Consider the following 27,191-nt stretch of genomic DNA (forward strand, 5'->3'; position numbering starts at 1 on the left):
GATTAGTATTATCTGACAGTGCTTATTATCTCTTTGTAGAGGGACTTAGCTGTCTCGGTACTAGGTAAATCCTCCCCGCCTTACCACAGTATCTGAGCACCTCACCATCTTTAGTGTATCTAGCCTCACTACACCCCTGTGTGATAGGGAAGTACTGTTATGCCCATTTTACAGATGGGACACAGATTACAGAGAGACTAGGTGACTCATACGGGAAGTCCGTGGCAGAGTAGGGAATTGAGTTGCAGGTCTAGCACCCTGCCCACTGGATCATCATTCATAGTGAGATATGAAGCGATCTTAGGGACTGGTCTTGCAAACACTATCACAGACTATGGTGTTTATTGAAGTCACTCACAGTAGTGAGGACTATGGCTAAATTTTTTTGAAGTGACTAGCACTTCTGAGTTTTTTGGTTCTGGAGTGCTTATCTTGAGACTCCTTAAAGGAGCCTGTCTGAAGTCAGCCTGCTGAAAATGAGGTCCCTCTGAAGTGTCTCAGGATGGGTGCTCAGGTACTCCAAATCCCTAGTCGCCTTGGAAAATCTTGGCCGTATTTGATAGTAAGGATTTACAGGAGTTGGCAGTACTGTGTATCTGCTTTCAAAACACCGTCAAATGGGATTAAAAGCTGTCTTGAAATTCCCAAGCATCAGAGTTGAAATGACTCAGCCATATAGCTTAGCATTAAGTTGTGATGTATATATTTATTTTAACCCCTGGAATAGCACTATGCAGCCGCACAGTTTAGGGCTCATTTGATTTTAAAAGCAGCAGAGAATCCTGTGGCACCTTATAGACTAACAGACGTTTTGGAGCGTGAGCTTTCGTGGGTGAATACCCACTTCGTCAGACAGAATCATAGAGTCATGGAAGATTAGGGTTGAAAGCGACTTTAGGAGTCATCTAGTCCAACCCCCTGCTCAAAGCAGGACCAACACCAACCCAGCCAGGGCTTTAGCATACAACAATGGTTTCTTTGAACACTGAAGCACACTGTAGGTCTAGGTCTCCAAAGGGGTTAATGTAAGGTAAAGTCAGATTGTTCTAAATAGCTCTTTTGTGCTAGCATTGGTCTGTTAGATCAAAATTAGAGGAAATAGCATTACTACAGATGAAAGGAAGGCTGTATCCATTTGTAGTTCTAATAACTGTAATCTCTAAATGTAGTTCTGGTGTCTACTTTTCTTTTCCAGGAAAATCTCTTTTCCAGTCCCTTTGTAATGCCTTTTTTTCCTGCAGGTTCTGAATGCATTTGAGCAGAATCTTGCTAGCAGTCTACATATAGCATCAACCATTTTCAAGGACAAGCAAGCATCTGTACACTTCCATTTTCACAACGGTGATGCTTTGATTAAAAAAAAGCAACCCTAGAAAATATGATGTGAATGTTTTGTTGTTCCTTTCTATAACAACACCCATATTCCAATATTGCCTTCACAATGCAATAGACAACAAGGGGGAAAAACAGGAGGAAATACAGCTTAAAGAACATAAACAAAATTTATTAGGGTCACTGACTGCAGAGCAGTAGATGCAAGCATATGGCTTTGTATTTGTTACAGTTAGTGTATTTGGCACAATTCAGGATACAAAACTGTCAGTCTGTTTACAAGCACAGCAATGCATACATAATCATGACATAAATATAGTTCAAGTGTCTTTCAGTGAGATGCTATGGTCTTCATTTAATGCTTAGAAGTTCAGGAGGCTGCAGAAGTCAAAGTGAATTAATCTGTAACCTGATTACCTCTGACTTTGTTGTCTGGTTATCAAAATATACCATGCATCATTTTGTTGGACACATCTTGTATGGATGATTAAAGTTGTAGACTGACAGGAGAGGTTAGCCAGAAGAAAAGAATATTTGAAGAAATTTTTCAAAAGCTAAAGATGAAACATATATTATGCTTTGTTATTTTCTGCTAAAATGTATATGTGGATTTTAATGCTTATGAAAGTGAGGACCTAATAGCAGAGGTTTAAGGTTGATGTAGTGTGAGGCATGCACTGTGCGCTGTTTCCCCACAGAGGTCTTGAATACCCCTAAGGCGGATTCTATTCTTCAGTGAGCTAATCAGCTTTGTACCTGGTCTCAGGTCAAACATCCTATTTTTGCCCTGAATGTCCCATTTGGAGAAAGTAAAGGCATGTTGCTCTTGGCCAAGATTTTCAAAAATCACTAGGGATTTTAATTGCCTCAAGTTTTGGATGCCCAACTTGGGACACCTTAGAGGAGCCTGTTTTTCAGAGGGTAGCTGCTCAGCACTTTTATGAAATACAGGCCTGTCTGAAGGGTTTCAAGTTGGACACCCAAAGAGTGAACTCGCTAGTCACTTTTGAAAATCTTGAGATACTAAAGACGAGCAATCTTGACAATTGGGAATCTGTGTAGACAGCTAGTGCACACACATATATTCAAATGTTTAGACATTATTTTATATTTATATCTCAAATACATGCTATGCTTGTCTCCGTTTTAAATGTGTTCACTTTAACCAGAAAGGCACAAAACTGCAATTGTAACAGTTGCTTTATTGCTTAGCTTGTTCATGCAACAATGTGTCCTTTTTAAAATCTCACCTGGCAACAACTGGCACCCTGCAATTGGCTTCCACTTCTAAATGTACTTTAATCCTGGACTGCAGTTAGAGCTCTGCAAGTATGCACTGCGTTCATATATACATTGAAAATTTCACAAGACCTTGCTATTCAACTAAGGGGAAAATATTGCCATTTCCATCAGCAATAATGGGTTCCCACTATGGACTGGGTAAAATTTAGCAAAGAATAGAATTGACAACTTTTTCTCAGGTAAAATTTTGCTATTTTCATAAGATTTAGATCTCTTCCCTCTCCCCACTCCAGCAATATAGTAGGTTGTCTGGCTGAACAAACTGCCTTTCATTTTGTCCAGAGAATCAAAAATGTATGGCGAGTGTGCAAAGTATTTCATTTTTACTATATTGACTTTTTTAGGCAGTAAGAATTCACATGACCCTCAATCTGCTGCTTTTCCAGTCCTGGGCCGCTCCTAACTCAAATCAGAGGGAGGGGTGTATGTGTGTGCATGTGTATGTGTTCAGAATTCTGTCCTTTGCTACATAAGCACTTAGAATAAAGTGACCAGCTAACCAGAATTGGGTGGGACAGTCCTGAAATACAGAGTTCAAGTCCAGGTCTCAGGCTGAAAGACTCCAGGATAGCATTTGTCCCAGATTCCCTGCAGGGCCATTCTGTGCCTGCCTGATGCTGAGGGTTGGTGCCAGCCTCTTCCCTGTGGACCTTGGCTGCCCCTTGCCATGAGGCCCCACCCTCTTCTCCTCCTCCCCATAGGCCCTTCCTCTTGGCTAGGCCAGAAGCTGGAGCCAGGCAGTAGTAAGTGCAGCCCAGGGAGCCCAGGCCACTGTGGGGGGCTGTAGCCTCTCCACCAGCCATGGGCAGTGCACCCCAGGGGGAGGGGACATGGGCCAGAGGCTGCTCTCGGGTACCACAGACCTCCTCTCAGGGAAGGTGGAGGGTCCTGCTCCTCATAGTGGCCCCAACTCCCTGGACGGCTCTTACCATAGTCCAGCTCCGGCTTCTTGCCTGGCCAGGGTGCGGGGCTCCTGCATATGTCCCGCTTTTGCCTTTTGAAAAGGTGGTCACCCTAGATTAGAATAGCACAGGGAGTGAAAGAAAATTTCTGCTTTAAGTGTTTGGATGTTAGCAACTGTTGCAGAGAAAAGCTAGGAGCTGGTATTTTCATAAAAAACTGGTTTTCAGCAATTTTGTTTTAAAATATATATCAGTCTTGCCAACCCCAAGCATTCAGAAGTCATAGATATGTAGTGCTGGAAAGGACCTTGAGAAGCTATCAAGTTCAGCTCCTTGCACTGACTTGTCATGAATCAGGTCCCAAAAATCACGAGAGTGGCTAAAACCCATGAGATTTTAAAAAATGAGTGAAAGAAAGTTCTTTTCATTTGCCTTCTGGTTCTTGAGATTTTAGAAGGTCTCGTTTTCAATCTTTTCTCTGCAACAATGAGGGCTAGGGTGTTACTTTAAAAAAATGAAAAAGCTGAGATTCTCACCCAGTCACATAACCCCATGATCTGGGGCTTGAAGAAAAACATCAGATATCATGAGATTTGTGATAAAAATTAGAAGAAATGGCAACCTTACATTCATTTGCAATGTAATGTAAGGGTTTCCTTTCCTTATTTGACTCAAGTTTCTTTATACTGGTAGCTCGCTTACAAAGCAACTTTTCTGATTAATTAATATCTTTAGTGGTACATGCTGTCCACTAAGAACACTGATGCCTTTTTCCTCCCCAAGTATAGTACCTAGATAATACAAACACATATTACAGTTCTGTCCAAACAGATCTGGTGTGACATGAAACATGCCAATGTGGTGTAACCTTAAACTTGGGTTTCTAAAAATTTGTTTTACAAATATAGGAGAATAGACAAGAACTAGGTCCTGCAAGCCTTTATTTATATGAAAAATCACACACACACACACGCACACTCATAGCTACCACTGTCCCTTCCTCAATATGAATAGATAGGGAACAGCTTTAATTCATGCTCCACACTGACCAACCAGAGTGCAGATCTGACACCAGTGTTTCTGATCAGTGACAGTCAATGTTGGAGGAAGGGGGGTTTTTTGTGGACCCCTAGTCACTGCATGCATAGGATCAGTGTAACCATTATTACCCCAGGCCAGTCATGCATCAGAGCCTGACCCATAGTACAATTTGGATGAAGGGGGAAATGTCGGTCAACAGCTATCCTTTAAAATACAGAGTCCAACACTGCACAGGACTTTTGCCTCTGTCCTTCCTTCATACATTCTCTTCCCACCAGCAGTGGTAACACAGATTGATCAAATATGTATATAGCAAACATGTTATCTCATAGGTTTATTTAACCTCCTCTCTTAGATGTAGTGACCGTATATTTGGAGCATGGCAGCCTTAAACAATAACACTTACATAGAAGTATTTGACCTATTATCTCAGATATAATTGGCTACCTCTGCATAGCTAAGGCAAAGGCATCAGAACCGCAACAAAACCCATATATAGTCATCATTATAATTATTTAATACATTCAGTAGCCTCTACATGCATTTCAGTAGATCAGTATAAAAATAGTAAATAACACAGAACATTCTCTAAAAATATGTATATACATAGAACTTCATTATTTGTATGTGAAAGAAAACACTACTATGTCTATGTGTATACTAGACTCTCAGATGTCAGCTTCTGCGTGTAAGTGTCTGGGCTGGGGGGGTGCCCTGCAGCTGGGCTCTGGAGCGGGAGGAGGTGTGGGTGTCTGGCCCCTGTGCTGGGCTCTAGGGGAAAGGGGCAGAGAAACAAGAACTGGGTTGTTGAAGGGGTTTCCTTAACTCTCTACTCCTGCAGGAATTTTTGTGTGTGTCTGTATTGTTACAGACATTGGGCTGTTCTACACTATATAGTTGCTGATAGATATTTTGAAATGAAATACCAAAATAATTGAAACTGGTGTGATTGTATACTGTTATTTTGACAAATAAAATACACAGATTTTTTGCAGAATTTTAAAATATTGCGTACAGAATTTTAAATGTTTTGGCACAGAATTTCCCCAGAACTAATATCCCTCTTCAGGTTAAGCTAAACTGCCTTAATTGCCAAGGGGTGAAATGTCAGACCTAGGTGTTAAATTAGCACCTACTTAGGTATTCAGGAACCTACTGATGATTTTCATAGTCATCAACAGGGTGTCTAAATATGAAGTTAGACACAAAGTACAGTAGAACCTCAGAGTTACGAGCAACTTGGGAATGGAGGTTGTTTGTAACTCTGAATGTTCGTAACTCTGAACAAAACGTTATGGTTCTTTCAAAAGTTTACAACTGAACATTGTCTTGGTAAAGTTTCAAAACTGTACTATGAAAAGAAAAATGCTGCTTTTCCTTAATTTTTTTAGTAGTTTACGTTTAACCCAGTACTGTATTATATATTTTTTCTTTTGGTCTCTGATGCTGTCTGATTGCTTGATTCCAGTTCCAAATGAGGTGTGTTTAACTGGTCACTTCTGGTGTTCATAACTCTGAGGTTACACCCCTGTGTGTCCAACTATAAAGGCTTGGACCAAGAAAAAAAATTCTGCACTATATTCTTAGCTGGTGTAAATCAGTATAGCTCCATTGAAGACAATTACAGCTTTCACCATCTGTTCCTCTAACTCATTGTTTAAGAAACTTCTGCAAATGATCTAGAATGTTTTTTTCTTTACACAGAAATATTGCAGTCTCCCCAAGAACTTATTCAAAACCTACCTGGGGAAGTGGATTCATTTACAGAGTAGGTGTCAACCCCACATGTGAGTCATGTGCCCAGGCCAAACTCATGCCAAGAAAGCCTTTACACTATCCCACCTCATAATGTAATGAGGTATTCAGTATATATATGCCACACACACAGAGAGACCAAAGTAAAAAAAATAAAAGCTACACTGTACAACTGCAGCATGAAAACATCCTGTAATAAAAAGAGCTCAGACTCTTGCAGCATTCTAGGTGCAAGAGCAACTTGCCACATCTCTGCCCCTACTCCCATCTCATGACAATTCTGATTCAGGTGCACTGATATCATCGTTTCTTTCAAGGACGTCATGGTATACTTTAAAGCAGAATAGAGACTTAGCCAATGAATGGTAAAAAGGATTCCAATTAACAAATTCCTATCATTTGTTTCCAGTGGCACCCACAGTGTGTTAGGCTCAGCACAAACACAAGGTGCTGAATCAAACATGAAAGGCTGAATAAGAGAACGCATTCTTCAGACTTGCAGTCAATGTACTGCATTTTAAAACAAAACAAACTTCTTTTTAAAATGCTCTGAATAAACTGTCTTTCTGGGGTGCCCAGCTGCCAAAGCGTTCTCAGCACCTTATGAAGCACACAAATCATTTTGATTAATTAAGGTGATGTTGTGTGTAAAAGTCTTTAAGCTCCTCTTTTAAAAGGACCCAAATCTGTGGCACTTCTGAAGTCAACAAGGCAAGGTAGTCCAAAATACTGATGCTCTGATAACCAAAACATAACATTAAATAAAAAAGATGGGCTGAATTTCTTCTGCTGCTATACGACCGATTGATATGCCTCTGCCTCTAGTCAGAGATGGTTCCAGATACACTATGTTGGGTGTTTGGTAATGTACACGACACCCCATCCATTCAAAGCTTTAAACATTACAATGAATACTTTAAACTCGATCAGCAAAGTAAGCAGCAGCAAATGCAGACAGTGAAAGAGTGTATCAGCCTAATGCCCTCTGGCCATTCTCAGAAATAATCATGCTCCAATACTAGCAGTAGGGAACTGGCCTGCGTCATGGGCAGCCTAATATAGAATGCCTTGCAGCAGTTCAATCCTCATGTCACAAAGGCCTGTGGTATGGTATTGCACCACTTAGCCAGACCACAGCTAATCATCTACAATTACCAGGTAGTCCAGTACCATGCTCAGCTTCCATGCTGAAATGGCCTGCTCTCATGACACTCTCTACATATTGCATTTCCTAGGTCTTCTCATTCTCCTCAGACCTCCTGAATGAATCAGACCAGGGTTAGGTCCATTTTGCTACAATATAAAGATGTCTCCTGTAGGATTTCAGATTAAGCAGATGATAAACCTCTGTGTGGAATCACCATGTAATATAAATCCACAGACAGTGGTTGCTGTATATGTACATGTGTCAAGTGTGCCGTATGCATATGCATGTCAGAGTACCCATGCAGTACAGCTGCACTGGCAGAAAAATTAACAAGGCTCAGAGTCCAAGGTACACAATGCTTTGGGTAAGTGTGCAGTAGCTCTCCAGTTCTGCCTGCTTTCCACTAGCCACTTTACGCATTGGAAGAAACACTCTGATGCGGATTCCCATTCTGAGACTCATTTGTCTTATAACTGGCCTGCGCATCATCACCAATACCATCCGGTGATTTCAAGTCTGCCTTATCCACAGGCGCGGTGACCGTAGGTGATTTGCAAGCAAAGCAGAGGTACTTGAAACATGATAGCAAACCTTCTGAAATACTGGATGAGAAGAGCTTCCTGCATGGGTGGCAGAACTGATAGAACACCAGCATGAACAGGATGGCCATGCAATAGCCAATCAGCAGCTGCAGGACTAATAAAGGGGCACACACGTACAGGTAGATGTCTGTTTTATAGACATACCACAGCAAGAGGAGGAAGGCATTCTCAATGAACCTTAGCATATAATATACAGCCAGTTGGTACCAGTTTTGGGATTTGTTAATTAAGTCAGGATCATTTAGCTTCAGCTGCACAGCTGACCAGCAGAACATGTTAATGCCAGCATACAAAAAGGTGAGGAGGCACAGTACAATGGTCGTGCCCACCCTGGTCAACGCCTTCTCTATGTTTTCAGGGAAAGGGGAGTTGCTTTGCCAAAAGAGAATCCAGGGGTAAAAGAAAAAGCCAAAGAAATTCAGGAGCACCACAGGCAGGACCCAGATTTGAAGCACAGAACTGAAAAGGACCAGGACTACAACACGGGTGGCAATCTCAAAGCTTCTCCAGAGGAATATGCAGAGGTAGGCTGCAGCTTTCACGCTGACATCATAATCATCATACTTAATCTTAATGGCAAGGATGTTGCAGCGTAATGCACCATATACAATCGACAGCAGAGAAAGGACCATGAAGATTCCTGGGAAAAGAAAAGATTATCAGAACCTTCTGTTTTAGCAAATGTTAAGTGAAACACATTCAGATAGTACAAAGCAACTGGAAAGCTGATTTAACAGGGGAGCCGTGGACTTCCCTTCTCTAGGGCAGTGGACCCCAAACTGTGGGGCATGCCCCCTAGGAAGTGTGGAAGAATGTTTTGGGGGGGGTGCAGTGGGGCCCAGGCCAGCCCTCACAGGGGGTGGAAAGTGCCACCCAGCCTCACTCTGCCCCCAGCCCAGCTCCCCAATTCCAGATACAGCTCCACTCTATCTCCAGCCCAGCTCCGGCCCCAGCCCAGTTCCGCTCTGGTGCTAACCACAGCTCTGCTCTGCCCCCACTCTGTCTAGGGTTGTCAACTTTCTGATTGCAGAAAACCGAACGTCCTTGCCCCACCCCTGCCATTTTCATCCAGCTAGGGCAGAGGGTTGGGGTGTGTGAGGGGGCTCTAGGCTTGGAGGTGGAGCTGAGGTGTTCAGAACGTTGGAGGGGGCTCAGGGCTGGGGCAGGGGGTTGGGGGTCTAACTTACCTCAAGCAGCTCTCAGAAGTGGCTGGCATGTCCCTCTGGCTTCTACGTACAGGAGCGTCCAGGGGACTCCGCACGCTGCCTCCGTCTGCAGGCACTGCCCCCGCAGCTCCCATTGGCTGCAGTTCCCACCAATGGGAGCTGAGGAGCCGGATCTCAGGCAGGGGCAGCACACGATGCCCCCTGGTCACCCCTGCACCTAGAAGCTGGAGGACATGCTGGCTGCTTCTGGAAGCCTCATTGAGCTGGCGGCATTTGCAGCCAACTGGACTTTTAGCGGCCCAGTCAGCTGTGCTGACCAGAGCTGCCAGGGTCCCTTTTCGACTGGGCGTTCGAGTTGAGAACCGGACACCTGGCAACCTTAGCTCTGCCCCCAGTTCAGATCTGCCCTCACTCACTCTCCACCTCCAGGCCAGCTCCACTTCTAGCCCCAGCTCCTTCCCCGCTCCCCAGTTATGCCCCTAGCTCCACCTTCAGCCTAAGCTCCTCTGCTGAGCCAACTGTACAGTAATAGGGGGTGGGAGATGCGGACAGAGGCCATTACTGGTAAGGGGGAGAAAAGTTTGGGCACCACTGCTCTAGTGGAATCCCTAGGTAGTATGCAGCCATTCTACACCACCCACTCCTGACCCTGTTCTTTCACTGACACAGGGGGTGTGGTCACAGCAGGTGGGAGCATCACCAGAGCGCACTGTGCTCCAGCAATCCACGGCTGACAAAATGGCCCCTATGCAGTTGTTCCTGCCAGCACAAGTTAGAGCCTCTGAGGTTATTCCAGCTTCTGCCAAGGGCTAAACCAGCTCCTGGACAGCCCCAGGACTGGGGGATGACGGGAGCAGAAAAGTAGCAGAAAGCAATGTCTATCCCACTCTCCTCAGAAGGAAACAGAGTCTAGCAACTGTGGTCAAAACATACTACATCACCCTTACAGAGGGAGCCCTTCTCACTACCAAACTTGCACAATAAAAACAAGGGTGAACTTGGTGGCAATTAATACCTAGTTTATTTGACCATGAATGGAAAAGATCTAACTAATTACACTGTGTGTGGTCAGTTGATCAGACACGCATCACAGGTTGTTACTGGCACCCTACCCACTGTGATCATAAAGGTTACTTGGGGGAATAACCTTTGGGCATGGGATTTTGGCAATGGTGCTCCACGCCCTATGGAATCAACCAACCATCAATTAGTGGCTAGTGGTAGGCTGAGTTAATTTTTAAAATCATAGCTCACAGTGCTGTATGTCTGATGCTACTTTTATCTGGCTGTTAATTAGGAAACATCTTGAGACATTTGTAAAAAAAACAACAACCCCAAACAGTATGTAAATGTTTTAATAAAATAATACTTTGCAATAGCATAGTGCTTTTCAACGTAGGATTTCAAAAAGATATACAAAGATACTATTATCCCTATTTTCTAGATGGGGAATGCTGAAGAAACCAAAAGATTTAAAGTGTTTTTTCCAAGCTCTATTGTTTGCGCAATATCAATCTGTCTGAGGCCCCCATCACTGTAGTATCTGAGTGCCTCACAATCGCTAATGGATTTATCCCTCAAAACACTCCTGTGAGGTAGTGAAGTTTTACCGAAGGGGAACTGAGGCACAGAGACTTGCTGAAGGTCACACAGGAAGCGTGTGGTGGAGCTGAAAATTGAACCCACATGTTCCAGGCAGGAACCCTAGCCACGGAACCTCCTCCTTCTCCTTGTGGAAAAGATATACATGGCATCGACTGAAGATTTATTCACCTGATTACATTTTATTTTCTTTTTCTCTGGCTCCCCCAAAATTATAGAATCTGTCAGATTGAATTTAGAGATGCTGACTTGTAGCATCCTTCTGCATTTCCCGCACACCTACTTCTGATTGATTCCTCAAGTGATGGGGCTTTATTGTTATTTAAATGCTGCAAAGAGTGTTTGGTGTCTGGCACCTAGCGTGACAGCAGCTGGCACTACCGCAATGCTTTGTGTTGCCGCGATGGGCATCTCCTTGAAAAACTCCCAGGCATTTAAGCAGCAAAGTGTAACCTCTCACCATGAAAATGGGAGTTAAGAACTGTCATGCAGCATCTGAACTCAGTGTCACGTGAAACTGTGACAGCAGCATTTTGATACTCCATAATATCAGTTGCTAAAGTGCTTTTTTAGCTGATTTCTGGGATTTGAGCTGTGAATTAAGATACTGAAAAAATGCATCAGCAGACTCAGATAAACGAGAACAGAGTTTCAAACCTGATGCCTAATGTTAAGACTTCCCAATCTATAATTAGGCACCTAAAAATATGTGGCTTGATTTTTCAGAAGCACTGAGCAGCCATAACACTGCTGGGTGCTGCATATGTTTGGCACCCATGAAAATCAGGCCACTTTTATTTTAGGTGTTGAATTATAGATTTAAGACACAAGTTTTAGCAATTCATGTTTTAAATTTTTAGCCTTAACCTTTGCATTTTAATACATGGGAGTGTTTTAAATGCAAACAATTAAAGTAAAAACAATAAATGATACAGTCATTTCTTTTAGAGGTTAAGGGGAAAATATTTGCTGAATATTAAACTAATTGGTGATGCTACAGCACCTCTATTTTATTAGATAAAATAAGATAAACAGATTAGGTAGATCTTAATTGTCATGTCAATTATTTTAATTTAGTACTTAGCAACCAGTGCTGTCTGCAACCTTCAATTAGTTTATGTTTCATTATCCTACAAAAGGACCGTCTTCACTTCTGTATTACAGCTATTTAACCATGATCATGAGGTTCTTCTATTTGAAGGAATTAATCTCTGAACATGACTCTGTAAGAAATGGAACTATTTTAGGATCTTGGAGTAACTAGGGGATTTTTCTTGTACATTTTAACTATCACTGTGTTTTGAAACATTTCTCAATTAATTTGGAATAGAATGTCTGATAAGGAATTATCCATGTATCTAGACTCCGAATATCTGTTTGTAAGGCCGAATAACAATTACTATTCTATATAGCAATATGCATGTTCCATTATGGGGAAGGATTTCTCCTGTAAAATGCATTCTGATTTGCTTTTTTATCACTTGAATTTTTAGCATTTTTCCCTTAAAAACAAACACCTATGTATTGTACATGGTATGAGGATTTTTTAAAACATCGTGTCCTACAGAATACTGGCCAAAAGCAGAACAAGTGAATGCAGTTATGAATACCAATGAGAGCCTGTCCTTTCAGCACTCTTAGAAATTTTTTCTCAAGTTCAGAACTGGCTCTGGAACCAGAAGAACAAATAACTTGTAAGAGCTAATTAAGCAAAAATTATTTTTGTAATTTTTTTAATAAAGTGAATGCTCTCACTAAAACTTTTTCCTGGCTCAGAAAGATTGTACTGAAAAGCTGCCTGCCACCTGTTTGACAAGCTGGCAAATGTTCAGAACACTACCTAGTCCCCCTTTAGTGAGTCAAAAGAAATCACTTTAGTCCATTTGCCTTCACAGCTCCTGGAAGCTACTTCCTATTCTGAACGGGTATTTTCCCATTGGTAGCAATCAGGTACAGCATCAGCTTGTAGCCCAAGCTTGCTCTATACCCGAAGTCTCATGCTTGTAACAGCCTACCTGTCATCAATCCAAATGCCATAATCAAACCAATGGGAATGGTACTGTGGGGCAGCCAGAAAAGAAAATGTAAAGGAGTAACATTGTCTGCAGTGGACATGTCTCTGGCTCAGCACCTACTATGAAGATCAGTGAGGAAATGAGGGGATGATAGAGTCAAAGATTTTTCCCCTGAAGCTATCCTACATCCCTCAACAGCAGTGCTGTGTGATACAGGATTCCACTCTCCTTGGAAGGTTGGGGCAGTATTCTTTTTAACAACCAGTGGTTTGAGTGACACGCTACTTGCAGCATTACTAAGTTTTTGGTTTTTTTAATCACTTCTGGTTGGCAAAACCTGTCCTTTCCCACCTCTTAGTAACATGAGGGTGACTGCTGCCCTACGTGAGTCATACCATGATATGCTAATAATACTGACACCTGGCAGAGCCTAGCCACTAAATCCAGAATTTTCAATCTTTGGTCAGTACAGTTAGTTACCTAAACCTGTGCTCAGGCCACTCTAAAAATAAGGCCACTTATTTTGGTACCTAAAGTTTGGGACCCAGATGTGAAAATATGGTCGAAATCCATAATTTCCCTCTTTAAAAACACTTATTAATAATATTGAAAAGTACCCTACACCTCCTTAAAATGTTGTCCTAACTACTGACAAGAAGAGTTCTCTGACTGACAGTTTGCTGGGACAGCAGAATCGGCAGCAGCATTTAATATATCTGGCATTGGCAACGCTGCCATGAAATCACATACTGCTTCTCTGTACTTGCCAAAAATCCCAGTTTATATTCACTAGGATTGTCGTGTTGCAGAAACAAATGTGTTTCAAAGGCCATGTAATCAGATACTTCATCTTTTCATAAGAGTTATAGTCACAATTATAACCTTCTTTAACAAAATCTTTTTCAAATGAAGCTGCTATAACAGTAGGAAATCCATCCATCCATCCATCCAGGGTAAGGGAGTTAAGAGATGATCCCGTCAAAATATACAGTAATTGCAGGTTATTTTAACTCTGTTGATGACAGTCTAAGCAAGGAGATGAAGTACTGGGGCATGGAGAATTAGTGGAGTGATGTGGTGTGGAGAACCTTGCTGTGCTACAGCCTGTGCCATGAGCCTTTCTGTGACTAATTCATGAAGCTTTATTTGAGCTCTCAAAGCACTTTATAAATTTGGGTAAGTATTGTACAAGTGAGGAAGAAACTGAGACGAAGGACACTCCATGATTTGCCCAAGGACACACAGCAAATCAGCAGCAGAGTGATGCACAGAACTGAAGCCTCCTGATTCCTAACCCCCTGTTCTAACCACTAGACCATGGTACCCCCACGTTACCACCATCACCCACGTCACTGAGGTACCTTTTACAAGTACTGCATTCATCCAAACAATTTCAACAAAATAAGCTGTGAGCAGATAAATAGCCCCACATTTAACTCTCGGTATATGAAAGTCCTTCTTGTCCTTGATTTAGGTCCTCCTCAGTATTCCAGCTTATGAGAAGAGGCACCCATGGCAACATGCATTAATTCACAAACTAAACAAATGCACTCTGGCCAACTTTCAGCCTCCTGTTTACAACGGGTTTAAGTCCAGATTTAAAAGTTACAAAGAAATAAGACCCAAATGTCTGAAGGAAGGATCACTGTCTGTGAAGACACAGGTGCAATGCTTTCCAAGTAATCAGTCGATCCCTTTCATTCAGTATTATTTAGTGACATTAATCTGTTCTAGGCCGCTCCAAAGCCAGGTGTGGAGGGGGAGGATGTGGCATGCATAGTAGCTGCTGTCTCTGCCTGTGATTTAGAACTCTGTGAAGTTTCTTGACCATTTGGTTTTGGTGAACATACCAATTGCCACTGTATTTGTTATTCTCTATCAATCCTAATGACCCGAGACAGAGCCTTTCTTCTTGGTGACAGTGACAAGCAGCCAACAGTACTAGTGGGGAAAAACAACCCAGATGACCTTTCTGAAGTAAACGCCATCTGCAGATCAGCACTTGGAGCCCAAGTGCTAATTACGTTGCTCAACACAGGATACTTCCATTCTGTTCTCATCCTCATGCCATGGTTCACCCTGCATGTGATTAATTCATCTTAGGTGTCAGGCACAATGAAGTAGCCAGAGCAATGCTTTGTCTTTCAATAATCTACAGCTATGTGCCTAAATAAGCACTTTGGGTGCCTTTAAAAATAAAGCTGGCAGCTGCTTAAGATGACATAATATCACTATATGCTGATTAATTCCTCAGTGCCAGCTGCTTTAGATGCATTCATGCTGGTAATGGACATTACACTGTGAAAATCCAGTTCCCTGTACAAGTAAATCCATTGCTTTTGTGAGGCCTGGAAAAGGAAACTTCGTTTTGGCTGTTTAAAAAGTACCATTGCCAAAGGCTAATTGACTAGCTTTGAATAAGTAATTTGTTCAGTGATCTTAGTCCAGTCTCTTGTGACCATTTAACTATGTCATAATGTCAAAATAATTCAGTGTGTACTCCCAACATGGAAAAGAAGGCTGCTGCCAGTCAGCAGTGAGGTACTTTGACAGATATGTGTGGAAAGCCTGTATGCTGTGTGCTTGCAGTACACCTGGCCATAACTTGATCAGTCTAAGTTTCACTCTTTCAGTCTCTTTGCATGCTGAGCTGCACCTTGTAACTAGGGTGCATCACCTCTAAATCAGCTCTGTTGTATTGCTAAAGAATGCAAAGGTATGTGCATGGGGTCCTAGAAACACAGCTTTGCTGGACGCACAGACTATGACTTGAATTTTTTTAAAGCATCTTTTGTCAGCAGCATCAGCACACCTGCCATATGGGAGGTCCTGGTCTACAGTCAGCTCTGCCAACTTGCTTTCTGTGCAAGGTGATACAAGAAGCATACAGTATGATGGGGGAAGTACCCATTACATCCAAAATGAACACTTCAGCTCAGTCGACAGACCACATTGGTTGCATGCTGTCATGCAGCACAGGTAAGAAGTGTAATAAAAATTACAAGGGGTCAGTTGATGGTCAGTGGGGGCACAATCATCTGCCTCTCTGACCATCAGCTTAGACCTATGTTTCATATTTAATGAGACAGTGAGATCAGGGCCGTCCTTATCCATACGCAAAGTACGCAGCTGCGTAGGGCACCAGGAAATTTGGGGCATCACATCTTCTGGTGCTCTCCACAGCTGCATGCTGCTCCAGCCCCTGCTCCGGCTCTTCCCCAGGGCTCGACCCCTGCTCCACCCCCACCCCACCCCTTCCCTGCCACCCGAGCCCCACACACTCCCCTGAGGATCCAGAACCAGGGACACCAGCACTCACACAAGGAAGTAGCAGTGGACCAGGAGGCCCGCAGCTGTCCAACATCCCCTGGTCCCTGCCACGCTGCCAGCTATGCTGGAGGTGTGGTTCCACCCTTCCCACATCAAGCCTAGGAGCCAGGAAGAGAGCAGAGCAGGCTGGGGCGGTGAGTCACTCCACACTTCCCGCAGGAAGTGCACCCAGCCCCCACTCCCCATCCCTCCTGGAGACCTGGGGCCAGCCCCTTCCCTTTTGGCGGAGGCCTGGGGCAGCTCCTCACACCGCAGAGCGCCGGGAAGCCGCTTCACGCTCAGCTCCCCACGGGGTAAATGGCACACATGGATTGTGTGTCACCAAAAATAAGCTAGGGACGACCCCTGAGTGATAGACTGACAACTAGCCACCATTAAAGGAAACATGAGTCCCTCAAACACAGTGAGCCAGAACCTGCATGTGTATACCTGCCCTCTCCCCAACTTGCAGCTAAAGTACAATATTCAGATAAATTGTTATATGGGGCTCTTCTTGAGGCTTCCCCAGCTGTGAAACCAACAGAGGTGCATAGCCTGCCTGGGCTCCTCAGCCAAAGGAGCCATTCAGTAATCTGGCAGGGAAGCACCTTTGCTGAGGCAGCCACCTAAAGCTCACTCAGCTGACCAAATCCTTCCTCTTCTTACCTGATTGATAACTGGGCCTTAGAGAACGTCAGCTGGGGAAGCACAGGCCCATGTCCTTCTGGTGCCACAGCAGAAGCAAGGTCTGCCTTGGCAACAGCCAAGGAAGAAGAAATTCTTTAAAGTTTCTCTGTATGTATTTTATTTTATTTCTTAAAGTCATAGTTCTTTGTTCCAGCATGGAGAAAATATGCTCTACCATATACTCCGGCCAAGTGTTTAATAGGGAACACAGGGCAATTTTTTTCTCCTTAAATATTGCTCAGTTCCTCTGTCTCCTTGATAAGCTCTCTCCTTATCATGCCATGATCTACAAGATTGCTTTTTATATAGCACTCAAAAGTGCTTTAAATCAAAATATGATGGGGTGAGGAGAACCTGGGTGCAGTACAAAGTAACAGCAGGCTGAAACCCACTGGAATGTGCTCAGCAAATGAAGTTGTTTCAAACTTGTTCCTCCAGCTGAGGCAAAGTAGGCAGCTCAGCAGAGAGTAACTTCTGACCCTCCAACTCTCACTCCACCAATATATAGATTGGACACAGACTATGCTTACCTCTAGCTGCCGTGATCTCCTGCTGCAGCACACATATATACAGCTGAAGTGTCAGCTGAGGTGCAGAGCCGAGGAAAGCCTGGATCACAGATGCCCTGCTGAATGCAGATCTATGTGTAAACAGTTTGCCTTCAGCCTGGCCCACTTCCTTCTCAACTTCTTCTGAATGTCCATCTTTAGGCATCTGCCTCTTCTTGGTGATGCTGACATAAGGCTCTTCAAATCTCCCCGCATTAAAGTAAATGTAAAAGACTTCCACGCACCTGGAAGTAAATCAACAGATAAAAAGTGACAGAAAAAAATCAAGGGTCTTCCAATAGTCTTATCAACATTCTAAGCCCATTTTCACAATTGCTAACACTGTGTGCCCTGCTCTCTGATAACCAATTTATTTCCCAACTTTACTGTGTTATGACTAGGGCTCTACCAAATTCACATCCATGAAAAATGCATCACAAACTGTGAAATCTGGTCTTTTGTGTGCTTTTATCCTATATCAGAGGTTCTCAAACTGTGATCCATGGATCACTAGTGGTCCGCGAGCTCCATTCAGGTGGCCCGCAGATAGTTCCCTCTAAGATGTGTGCCTGGGTGGCCGCACACAAAAGAATGAAGGGCCAACCCATAGGTGTGGCTCTACTAATTAGGTGCCTGGACCCCTGGAGAAGATGAACATGTAAGGTGAGGTGGTGGTCTTGGGGGGAATAAGGAGTAGGTGGGAGAGGGCAGCAGGGTGGGAAGAGGGGGTGGTCGGAATTTGGAACATGCAGGGCTGTGGCGGCCAGAGAAAGCCAGCTCCAGGGCTGCGGCTGCTGGGGAGAGACAGCCCTCCTTCCCAGCCCCAGCTCGGGGGCTGTCATGGCAGGGGTGAGAGGGCACATCCATCGCATTAGAGAGGTAAGACTACTGATACACCTTTACCCCAATATAACGCTGTCCTCGGGAGCCAAAAAATCTTACTGTGTTATAGGTGAAACCGCGCTATATTAAACTTGCTTTGATCCGCCGGAGTGCACAGCCCCACCTCCCGGAGCGCTGCTTTACCGCGTTATAGCCGAATTCATGTTCTATTGGGTTGCGTTATATCGGGGTAGAGGTATATTAAAATATGAGTTGTGCGCTTTTATTTGTAGAACAAAAATAGTTAATTATTATTTAGGATTTTTTTATATAGCACTTTGTACCATTAGCTAACTATTGTAAAGCACATTGGATAAAACATTTGGAAAGATCATTAAGTGGTCCACCAAGACCCTCAGCAATTTTCAAGTGGTCTGTGAAAAAAAAAAGTTTGAGAACCACTGCATACTATGCAGATTTCACAGGGGAGACCAGTGTTTCTCCAGTTGGAGGTCCTGATCCAAAAGGGGACTGCGGGGGTGGGGGCGGGAGTCGCAAGGTTATTTTAGGAGGCCACAATATTGCCACCCTTACTTCTGTGCTGCCTTCAGAACTGAGTCGCCAGAGAGCGGCAGCTGTTGGCCAGGCATCCAGCTCTGAAGGCAGAGCCCTGCCAGCAGCAGCGCAGAAGTAAGGGTGGCAATCCCATCCCATCCCATCCTTACTTCTGTACTGCTGCTGGCAGCAGCTCTGCCTTCAGAGTTTGGCATCTGGCCAGCACTGCTGCTCTCCAGCTGCCCAGTGCTGAAGGCAGTAAGGGTAGCAATACTACAACCCGCCCATATAATAACCTTGCAACATCCCACTCCACAACTCCTTTTTGGGTCAGGACCCTACAATTAAAACACCGTGAAATTTCAGATTGTCTGTGACTTTTGGTGCTGTGGCTCCATGGTTTCTCCCACAACCATGGTGGCTGGGAGTTGCAGGATTCCCCTTCCACCTACAGTGGCTGGGAGCTGCAGGGTGACCATATTTCCCAAAGAGAAAATGGGACACCCCAGCTGATCGCCCAAGGCATCTCCCTCTTCCCGCACAAGGCTGTTGCCTGTCGCTGGAACCCTGAGGAAGGTCCCCTCGGTAGTCTGTCACCTATTGCTGGAACTTTGCAGGGGGCTCCCATCCCCTGTCACTGTTATTGCCTGTCGCTGGAACCCTGCCAGGGCCTCGCTGGCTGCCAGCACCAGGGTCCTGCAGCCCCTGGGGCTGAAACAGAGAATGTCACGGAGGTGTCTGGAAATCGTGGATTCCGTGACTTCCATGACCTCCATGACATAAATGTAGCCTTTTCTACAATAAATTCCAGGACTGTCACTCTGTCTGCTTGTCATTCAGGCTTAGAATATCTGAGAGTTGGTGAGAAGCAATGGAAACAGCTACAAGCATAGTGGAGAGTTCTTTTTGTTAAGAATATCACTAGGATTTGTGGTCTGTTAACATATAATTTTTAAAGGTCTCAGCCATTTTGACTTTATGAATTATATCTATGCAACTGCACGGGCTTTCAGCTACAACAAGGCATGTATCTATGCCATTCCAAGAATCCTAGACCATTGTGCAATCTCAGGTAACTCAACCAATCACCACCCTTACTCTATAGCTAATTTGTATGCAACGATTTCATTGGTTGTGTGAGGGAGACTGCACAGATGGTAGATTACCTGGCCCAACTGCCACCATTCTTCAGAATCACCCACCAACACCACAACCAGGACCCACAAAAGCCCCCGAATACATATAGCCCCTCACTGCAGTATATATCCCACATTTGCCAAGCCCACAATGTAACACTACTTTCCCAGCACCACACACTCATTTTCCCACCCTCATTTATATTTCCCATAGAACTGTAGCCATGGGTCATCACCAGATTGAATCATCACTGAATTTGTAGGCTGTTGCCGTCCAGTTTTTAAATTCTCAGCTATTTTTAGCTTTTTTTAGACAAATGACTTTAAATGACTAGTTAGAAAATACATTGAAGAGCTCAGATTATCCCAGTGATGACACCTCTCCTCCCTTGAGCCCTGTCAGCAGCAAGTAGGAAGGGACTTCTGTTGGTGAGCAAACTACAACTGTATTAATGTTAATATTCCAGTGGGCCGCTCCAGAGAGTAATGTCTGTTAGAGCTAGAAGCTGACTGGAAAGTCTGTATGTTTTAAAAAAACAATCCATGACTGAGAACGCAGCATTGTCCCAAATAAAACATTCTAACAATAAACTGTAGAAGAGTACAGGCTTTTGAAGAGTGCCTGCTGGTCATGTAGACCAGGAATATTCAAAGAAGCAAACTAAAACTTCTGCTATCTGGTTTGTGTTGGGACTCTCTCTAATTTGCAGGGACAGGGGTGGGGTTAGGAGTCTTGTTTTTAAATAAACTGGCACACTGTTTCCCTATCAGAACCACAACTAAGGCAACACATGACAGCAAATGCTCTGAATCAGACTGTCCATATCTGGTGTGCTTCTGTGTACCCCCACTAAAGCATTAAAGGTACCTTTTCTCTAGTAAAATGCAACTGACCTCTGTCCCTCACCCCTGAGAGAGCCTTACTGCAACCCTTCCACTTGGAGAATGAGTCCCAGATCCTCAGAGGTATTTACGTGCTTAACTCCCATTGATTTCAATGGGAGATAGGTGTCTCAATACCTTTGAGGATCTGGGCCTGAGTTCCTTTCTTCCTTCACGCAGACCCAGCTCCTGTCCCAATCACAAGCAACCCATGAGGCAGAAAGTAAGCTGCATTTCTTCATTCCCCTTGCACAACTTCTATTCTACCAATCCCAGTGTTAGTAGATGGGGTCAGCAAATGAAGAGAAAAGTCACACATGAATGCTAAATACATTATAAGCACAGGTAGACTAATCACTACAAAAATCACAGGTAACTGTGTACTAAGCTCAGCCTTAAGTGACCACAGCAAGGTTGGGGGTTGAGCCCCCCAGGAATCTTGGGCCCAGCCTTGTTGGGGTTATGAGGACTCTGCCACACAGGAGAGTGGAAGGGGAGTCCTCAAGGGCAGGGAGGCCTCTGGGTAAAGGAAGTGGGAGCAAGGACTCAGATCTGTCTGCTAGCCCATTTCACCAGGGTAGTGCAGAAACCAGGAAAGTTCCCCACAATAGCGGGACCATTCCCCCGCTTACACTAGCCTCTGCAGATCCCATTCTTAGGTGCTTAACACTCTTCTGCTTGTCATGTATAGAGAGCCTGAGCACCTTACTTTGGGCTGTTGATTCTCCGAGGTAGCATGCTGCCTAACATTTAAACATTGTAATGTTCAGCTTAAGACCCCTCTGTGGATCTAGTCCAGTGGTTCTCAAACTTTTGTACTGGTGACCCCTTTCACATAGCAAGCCTCTGAGTGCGACCCCCCTCTAATAAATTAAAAACACTTTTTTATATATTTAACATCATTATAAATGCTGGAGGCAAAGCAGGATTTGGGGTGGAGGCTGACAGCTCGCAACCACCCCATGTAATAACCTCATGACCCCCTGAGGGGTCCTGACCCCCAGTTTGAGAACCCCTGATCTAGTTCCTTTTCTCTTGGGTGCCACCTGTGACAAGTTTGGGAGAGTTGATCACTATGGTACAAATAATAAAGGGAGAATTTCATAAATCCCAGAATGATAGCTCTGATTATCTGTATTGCAACAGTACATGGGAGCACTAGCAGTGTACCATTATGCTGTGGTCTGTACAAACACAGAACAAAGAGACAATCAGTTAATTGAATGAGATTTTACTTGGCCAAAGTGCAATTTGAGGTTTTCTCCAGAAAAGGAACATTAAAACTTCCACTGAAATACTTTTAAGTCACTTTGCTTTTATAGTCTCCTTCAGTTTAGGTGTTGAAGTGTCTCCATTTCAAAAAAGTATAAGTACCTTTTCCAAGCATTCAGTGGAATAACAGCATTCACAAAGCATGACATCAACCTAAAGTGCCACAGAAATCCCAGACAGTGTCCTGCAATCACTTCGTCCCAGCCAATTACACTGAAATATCTCCTTTCTCAGACTTGCCTATAACTCAAAAACTGGAGTCAGGTCACTGGGTGATATTGGCAATATTACTCTACAAATCACATTGACTGCTTATAGACAAACTGTTCCTATTACAGAAGGGAAAATTAAAATTGGCAAAAGGCAAGTATATGCTCTTTCATAACACAAACATTCTCACCATGAACGGGAAGGCTGCTAGCTATATGATGGCCCTGCCGTAATTAATTTTGTGACAGCAAATGTCTAGCTAACATAGGTGGTACTGAGGATGATACAAGAAGCAGGTTTATAAAATATACTTATTCTGTCATGTGCAGGAACCAAACAGGGCTAGACCATTGTAGCTTGGCAAGCCAGTATTTTTTCCAGGTGGCTGCCATCTTGTGCTCCAGCATCTGAGCTTTCACGTGGAAATAAATAAATAAATAAAAGAAGGAAAGTAAATCTCTAACCTTTATGATTAAAAAGAAAGCCTTCAAAACGTGAACTGAGCGTCAGCCAGTGAGCCAAACTTAAAGTGCTCAGCAGAGCACACATATCATATGCTGTACATCAGCGTGAGCTAGTGAGAGTGGCGTCTCATTTTGACTTCTCAAATGGGCAGAGCTTGGTACTGGAGCAGAACTTGGGGCAGCTCTACACTACAGGGTTAAGTCGACCTAAGGGCACTTTCAGCTCAATATCTCAATATCTCAATAGCTCAATATCTCAAGTGGAATTTTTGGCTCTCCTGTCAAACAGAACACGTTCCGGAAGAAGTGAAAGCCTTGAGAATTATATATACTACAATATGACTGGAATCATTACTATAAAACATTTAAATTAAGCCATTCTAGGAGTTTCCTTTTGCTCCGGTGAAGTCATTTTGATCTATGTTACTACGTACACAGAAATTTGCAGTAAGACATAACTTACCCAGGGTATGTCTACACTACAGGATTATTCCGATTTTACAGAAACCGGTTTTGTAAAACAGATTGTATAAAGTCGAGTGCACGTGGCCACACTAAGCACAATAATTCAGCAGCGTGCGTCCATGTACCGAGGCTAGCATCGAATTCTGGAGCATTGCCCTGTGGGTAGCTATCCCATAGCTATCCCGTAGTTCCCGCAGTCTCTGGAATTCTGGGTTGAGATCCCAATGCAGGATGGTGCAAAAACAGTGCCATGGGTGATTATGGGTAAATGTTGTCACTCAATTCTTCCTCCGTGAAAGCAATGGCAGACAATCATTTCGCGCCCTTTTTCCCTGGACTGCCCTGGCAGACGCCGTAGCATGGCAACCATGGAACCCATTTTGCCTTTTGTCACTGTCAGCGTATGTGTACTGGATGCTGCTGACAGAGACAGTACTGCAGTGCTACACAGCAGCATTCATTTGCCTTTGCAAGGTAGCAGAGACGGTTACCATCCTTATTGTACCATCTGCTATGTCATTGTAAATTGGCGATGAGATGACGGTTATCAGTCGTTCTGTACCGTTTGCTGCTGTTATGGGTGCTCCTGGCTGAGGTCAGCCGGGGTGCAAAAACAAAAATGGGAATGACTCCCCGGGTCATTTTCTCTTTATGTTTTATCTAAAAATAGAGTCAGTCCTGCCTAGAATATGGCAAGTGTACAGAGAACAGTGTACCAGAACCAGAGAGCACAGCTGCTCCATGTCAGATCCCCGCAGAAATGATGAGCTGCATGCCATTCTAGTGTGCCCCTGCAACAACCCCACCCTGCTTCCCTCCTCCCCCAACCCTCCTGGCTACCATGGTAGTCCCCCATTTGTGTGATGAAGTAGAAATGCAGGAATAAGAACACCTGACCTTTTAGAGATAAAATGAGAGAGAAAGCCTCCAGCTGCTATGATAGCCCAGGCAGCACATTAAAACGTGCGTGGGAGAGGGAGCCCAGCATCCTGCTGCTATGATAGTAGCTTACGGAATCTTTCTCAGACATGGAAGGGGGTGGGCTGATGGAGCTCGCCCCTTGCTATGATGAGATGGTTACCAGCTGTTCTGTACATCTACTGGATGACCAGGAGTCATTCCTATTTTACTCAGGCGCCCCAGCTGACCTCACCTGAGGCCAGCCAGGAGCACTCAAGGATGATATCACGAGGACGGCTATTAGTCCTTTGTACTGTACCGTTGCCAACCGGAGGGGAGGAAAGGATGCTGCTGTCAGTGCTGCAGCACTGCGTCTACAGCAGCATCAGTAGACATACGGGACATTGAAAAAAGTCAAAAATGATTTTTCCCTTTCTTTCACTGGCGCAGCGGGGTAAATTGACGAGCTAACCAGAACCACCCTGGACAATGTGTTTGACCCTACGCACTTGGGAGCTCAGCCAGAATGCAAATGCCTTTTCGGAGACTGCAGGACTGTTGAGATAGCTGGAGTCCTCAGTCCCCCCCCCTCCCTCCAGGAGCGCCATTGATCTTTGCTTGCCGTTACGCTTGTCACACAGCACGTGCTGTGACTCTGTCTATCATAGCCTGAGAGTTTTTCAAATGCTTCTCATTTCATCTTCTGTAATGGGTTTGTGAAGAACAGATTTGTCCCCCATACGTGATCAGATCCAGATCTCCCGTATGGTCCATGTCTGGAGCATTTTTTGGATTGGACTGCATCGCCACCCGTGCTGATCAGAGCTCCACGCTGAGCAAAAAGGAAATGCAATTCAAAAGTTGCGCAGGCTTTTCCTGTCTACCTGGCCAGTGCATCCGAGTTCAGATTGCTTTCCAGAGCATCACAATGGTGCACTGTGGGATACCGCCTGGAGCCAATACCATCGATTTGCGCCACTAACCCTTAATCCGACATGGCAATACTGATTTCAGCGCTACTCCTCTCGTCAGGGAGGAGTACAGAAACCGGTTTAAAGAGCCCTTTATATTGATATTAAGGGCCTCGTTGTGTGGACGGGTGCAGGGTTAAATCAGTTTAACGCTGCTAAATTCGGCTTAAACACGTAGTGTAGACCACTCCCCAGTCACTACAACTATCAAACTGCTTATCTCATTCACAAAGAATCAAGCAACTTTAGAGAAATGGGCCCTGTCTGTACAAACAGAAAACAGCTTCTAGATTCCATCCAAACAAATAGCCTCAGTAAGGATCTCACTGTATAGGAGAGAAAACTGTTTGCTTGCCACCTGGCCTTTCTTTGTTATTTCCATCCTCTGTGGGGGGGGGGACCTCACAACCTATTTTCTTCAGGGCTAAGTGTTAAGACTGTGGATTCTGAAGGTTGGCAAATACCACACCCTTCCCCTGTGTTTGCTTTCAGGGCAGCAGCATGACCATTCCTGAGAGACTGAAAAAATAAAAATTAAAGCATATTGTACAGCATTAGTGTTACTCTGATTAATGCAGGTGCATAAGCAGAAAGCAGCCTCAGTCAGCTTCATACCAATAGAATAAGGCAGGATGGAACAATTTTTAGGGGTGGGAGGTGCGCTGAGAACCATTGAACCAAACTGTGAACCCCTTATATAATGGAACCCGCCTGCAACTCCAGTTCCAGCACCTACAATAGAATAGCTATAGAAATACAACAGACTAATGTTTTGGAGAGGGGGAGATTGTGCAAAGAAACACATAACATGCACAGATCTAGTTCATATGGATAAATATGGCTGTACCTATCAGCAGCATCTCTATATATACACAATAGAGATGTGTAACCAGAGAGAATGTATACATATTTGTGTCTCATACACAGAAAGGCAACGTGCTTCCATCTCAGGAACACAGCTGTATCTAAAACGCAAATCTGAAGACTAGGCAAATGTTACACATACCGATACGTGCAATACATTGCAAACGTAACACACAGCTGCACACGCGTGTATGATGCACAAAAGCCAAGAGCTCGCTAGCCTACTCCAAACGAAAAAGATGCAGAAAATAAGATCCACTCTCCAGGGCGCCAGGGAATAGCTCCGGTCGAGGGACTCGCGCACTCCTCCGCTCTGGGCAGCCCCCAGGGAGAGCCCCTGGCGCCCAGCAGTGGAGGTGGCTGGAAGGGCGTAGTGATGCTTTTTAATGAAGTAAATAGGGAGGGCAGGACTCGCCCCACCCAGGCCAGCAGCCCGCCACCCACCTGACAATGGGTCCCAGCTGCAGGATGTGCAGCAGCAGCACCAAGGGTCTGTCCCGGCTCACGTCCCGGTGGATAAAGACCAGGTTGAACTGCACCAGCACGCAGGGCAGGAGGGCGAAGAGCAGGGTCAGCGCCTGCCAGATGCGGTCCCCCGCCGAGCGGTAGGTGCTGCTCAGGTACAGGGCGGTGCCCGTCTCGGCCACGAAGAGGAGCAGGGAGACGAGGACGGAGCCGGGGAATTTCATCTCCTCCCGTGCAGGCGGCCCGCGCGCCGGGCGAGTTATCTGTCTGCGGCAGCCGGCTGGGCAGGGCCCCCGCTCCGCCCTCTGCCGCGGGGCTCGGGCCAGGCTGCCGCGGGGCTGCGTGAGGGGAGAGCGCTGCCCGCTAGGGGGAGTCCCCAGGGCCAGCGGCCGCTGCCCAGACACCTGCGTCCGGGGGTCTTGTCCCCTCGCCCCCAGCAGGGGCCTGCCCGGGCCCCTCAGTCCTGGCCGGGGAGCAGTGCCACGGCCGGACGTGAGAGCCGGCTCGGGGCCCCGGGAGAGGCAGGGGCGGAGAGCAGCCGCAGCAATGGCAAGGGGGCTTAGGTCAGCCCCAGCGGAGAGGACCCCTCTCCTCTGCGGCGCTGCTTGTCAGAGTGGGGCGCGGGAAAAAGCGGCATCCCCCTCTTAGGAGCTTTATTGTAGTTACCTCCACAGCCCCTGCACAGGGGTGCCCGGACAATTTGTGCAGTGGGGGTGCTGAGAGCCATTGAATCCCATCCCCACTGTAAACCCGCTCAGGGGTTTCCAAATTCTTTGC

The 27,191-nt window shown here is 45.0% G+C and overlaps 2 protein-coding genes and 1 long non-coding RNA gene across 7 annotated transcripts in view; 1 reads left to right on the forward strand and 2 right to left on the reverse strand.

The window, feature by feature from the left end:
* CYBB (cytochrome b-245 beta chain) overlaps nucleotides 1-17,478 on the reverse strand; it is a 63,084-nt gene extending 45,606 nt beyond the window's left edge. Inside the window, exon 1 of the mRNA XM_032772114.2 lies at nucleotides 17,391-17,478. The gene's annotated coding sequence lies outside the window, so the exon portion shown is untranslated. The remainder of the gene's footprint in view (nucleotides 1-17,390) is intronic.
* XK (X-linked Kx blood group antigen, Kell and VPS13A binding protein) lies at nucleotides 1,484-26,686 on the reverse strand. Its single transcript, XM_032772235.2, has 3 exons — nucleotides 26,394-26,686; nucleotides 17,391-17,653; nucleotides 1,484-8,721 (listed from the first exon to the last, which is right to left on the reverse strand). Exons 1-3 carry the CDS (start codon nucleotides 26,636-26,638, stop codon nucleotides 7,892-7,894), a joined length of 1,338 nt encoding a protein of 445 aa, XP_032628126.1. The 5' UTR covers nucleotides 26,639-26,686; the 3' UTR covers nucleotides 1,484-7,891.
* The window catches only part of LOC116820061 (uncharacterized), a 45,732-nt gene continuing 45,006 nt past the window's right edge, over nucleotides 26,466-27,191 (forward strand). For all 5 annotated transcript variants that reach the window (XR_004372542.2, XR_004372541.1, XR_012654696.1 and 2 more), the window contains exon 1: nucleotides 26,466-26,554. This is a non-coding gene — a long non-coding RNA (uncharacterized LOC116820061). The remainder of the gene's footprint in view (nucleotides 26,555-27,191) is intronic.

The sequence above is a fragment of the Chelonoidis abingdonii genome, chromosome 1 (assembly GCF_003597395.2).
Source record: "Chelonoidis abingdonii isolate Lonesome George chromosome 1, CheloAbing_2.0, whole genome shotgun sequence".
NCBI classification, from domain to species: domain Eukaryota; kingdom Metazoa; phylum Chordata; order Testudines; family Testudinidae; genus Chelonoidis; species Chelonoidis abingdonii.

Coding starts and splice junctions, on each gene's coding strand:
- XK (XM_032772235.2), bottom strand. CDS start 26,638: ATGAAATTCCCCGGCTCCGTCCTCGTCTCCCTGCTCCTCTTCGTGGCC. Junction 17,654..26,393: donor CAGCTGGGACCCATTGTCAG/GTGGGTGGCGGG, acceptor ATTTACTTCCAG/GTGCGTGGAAGTCTTTTACA. Junction 8,722..17,390: donor GGAGATCACGGCAGCTAGAG/GTAAGCATAGTC, acceptor TTCTTTTCCCAG/GAATCTTCATGGTCCTTTCT.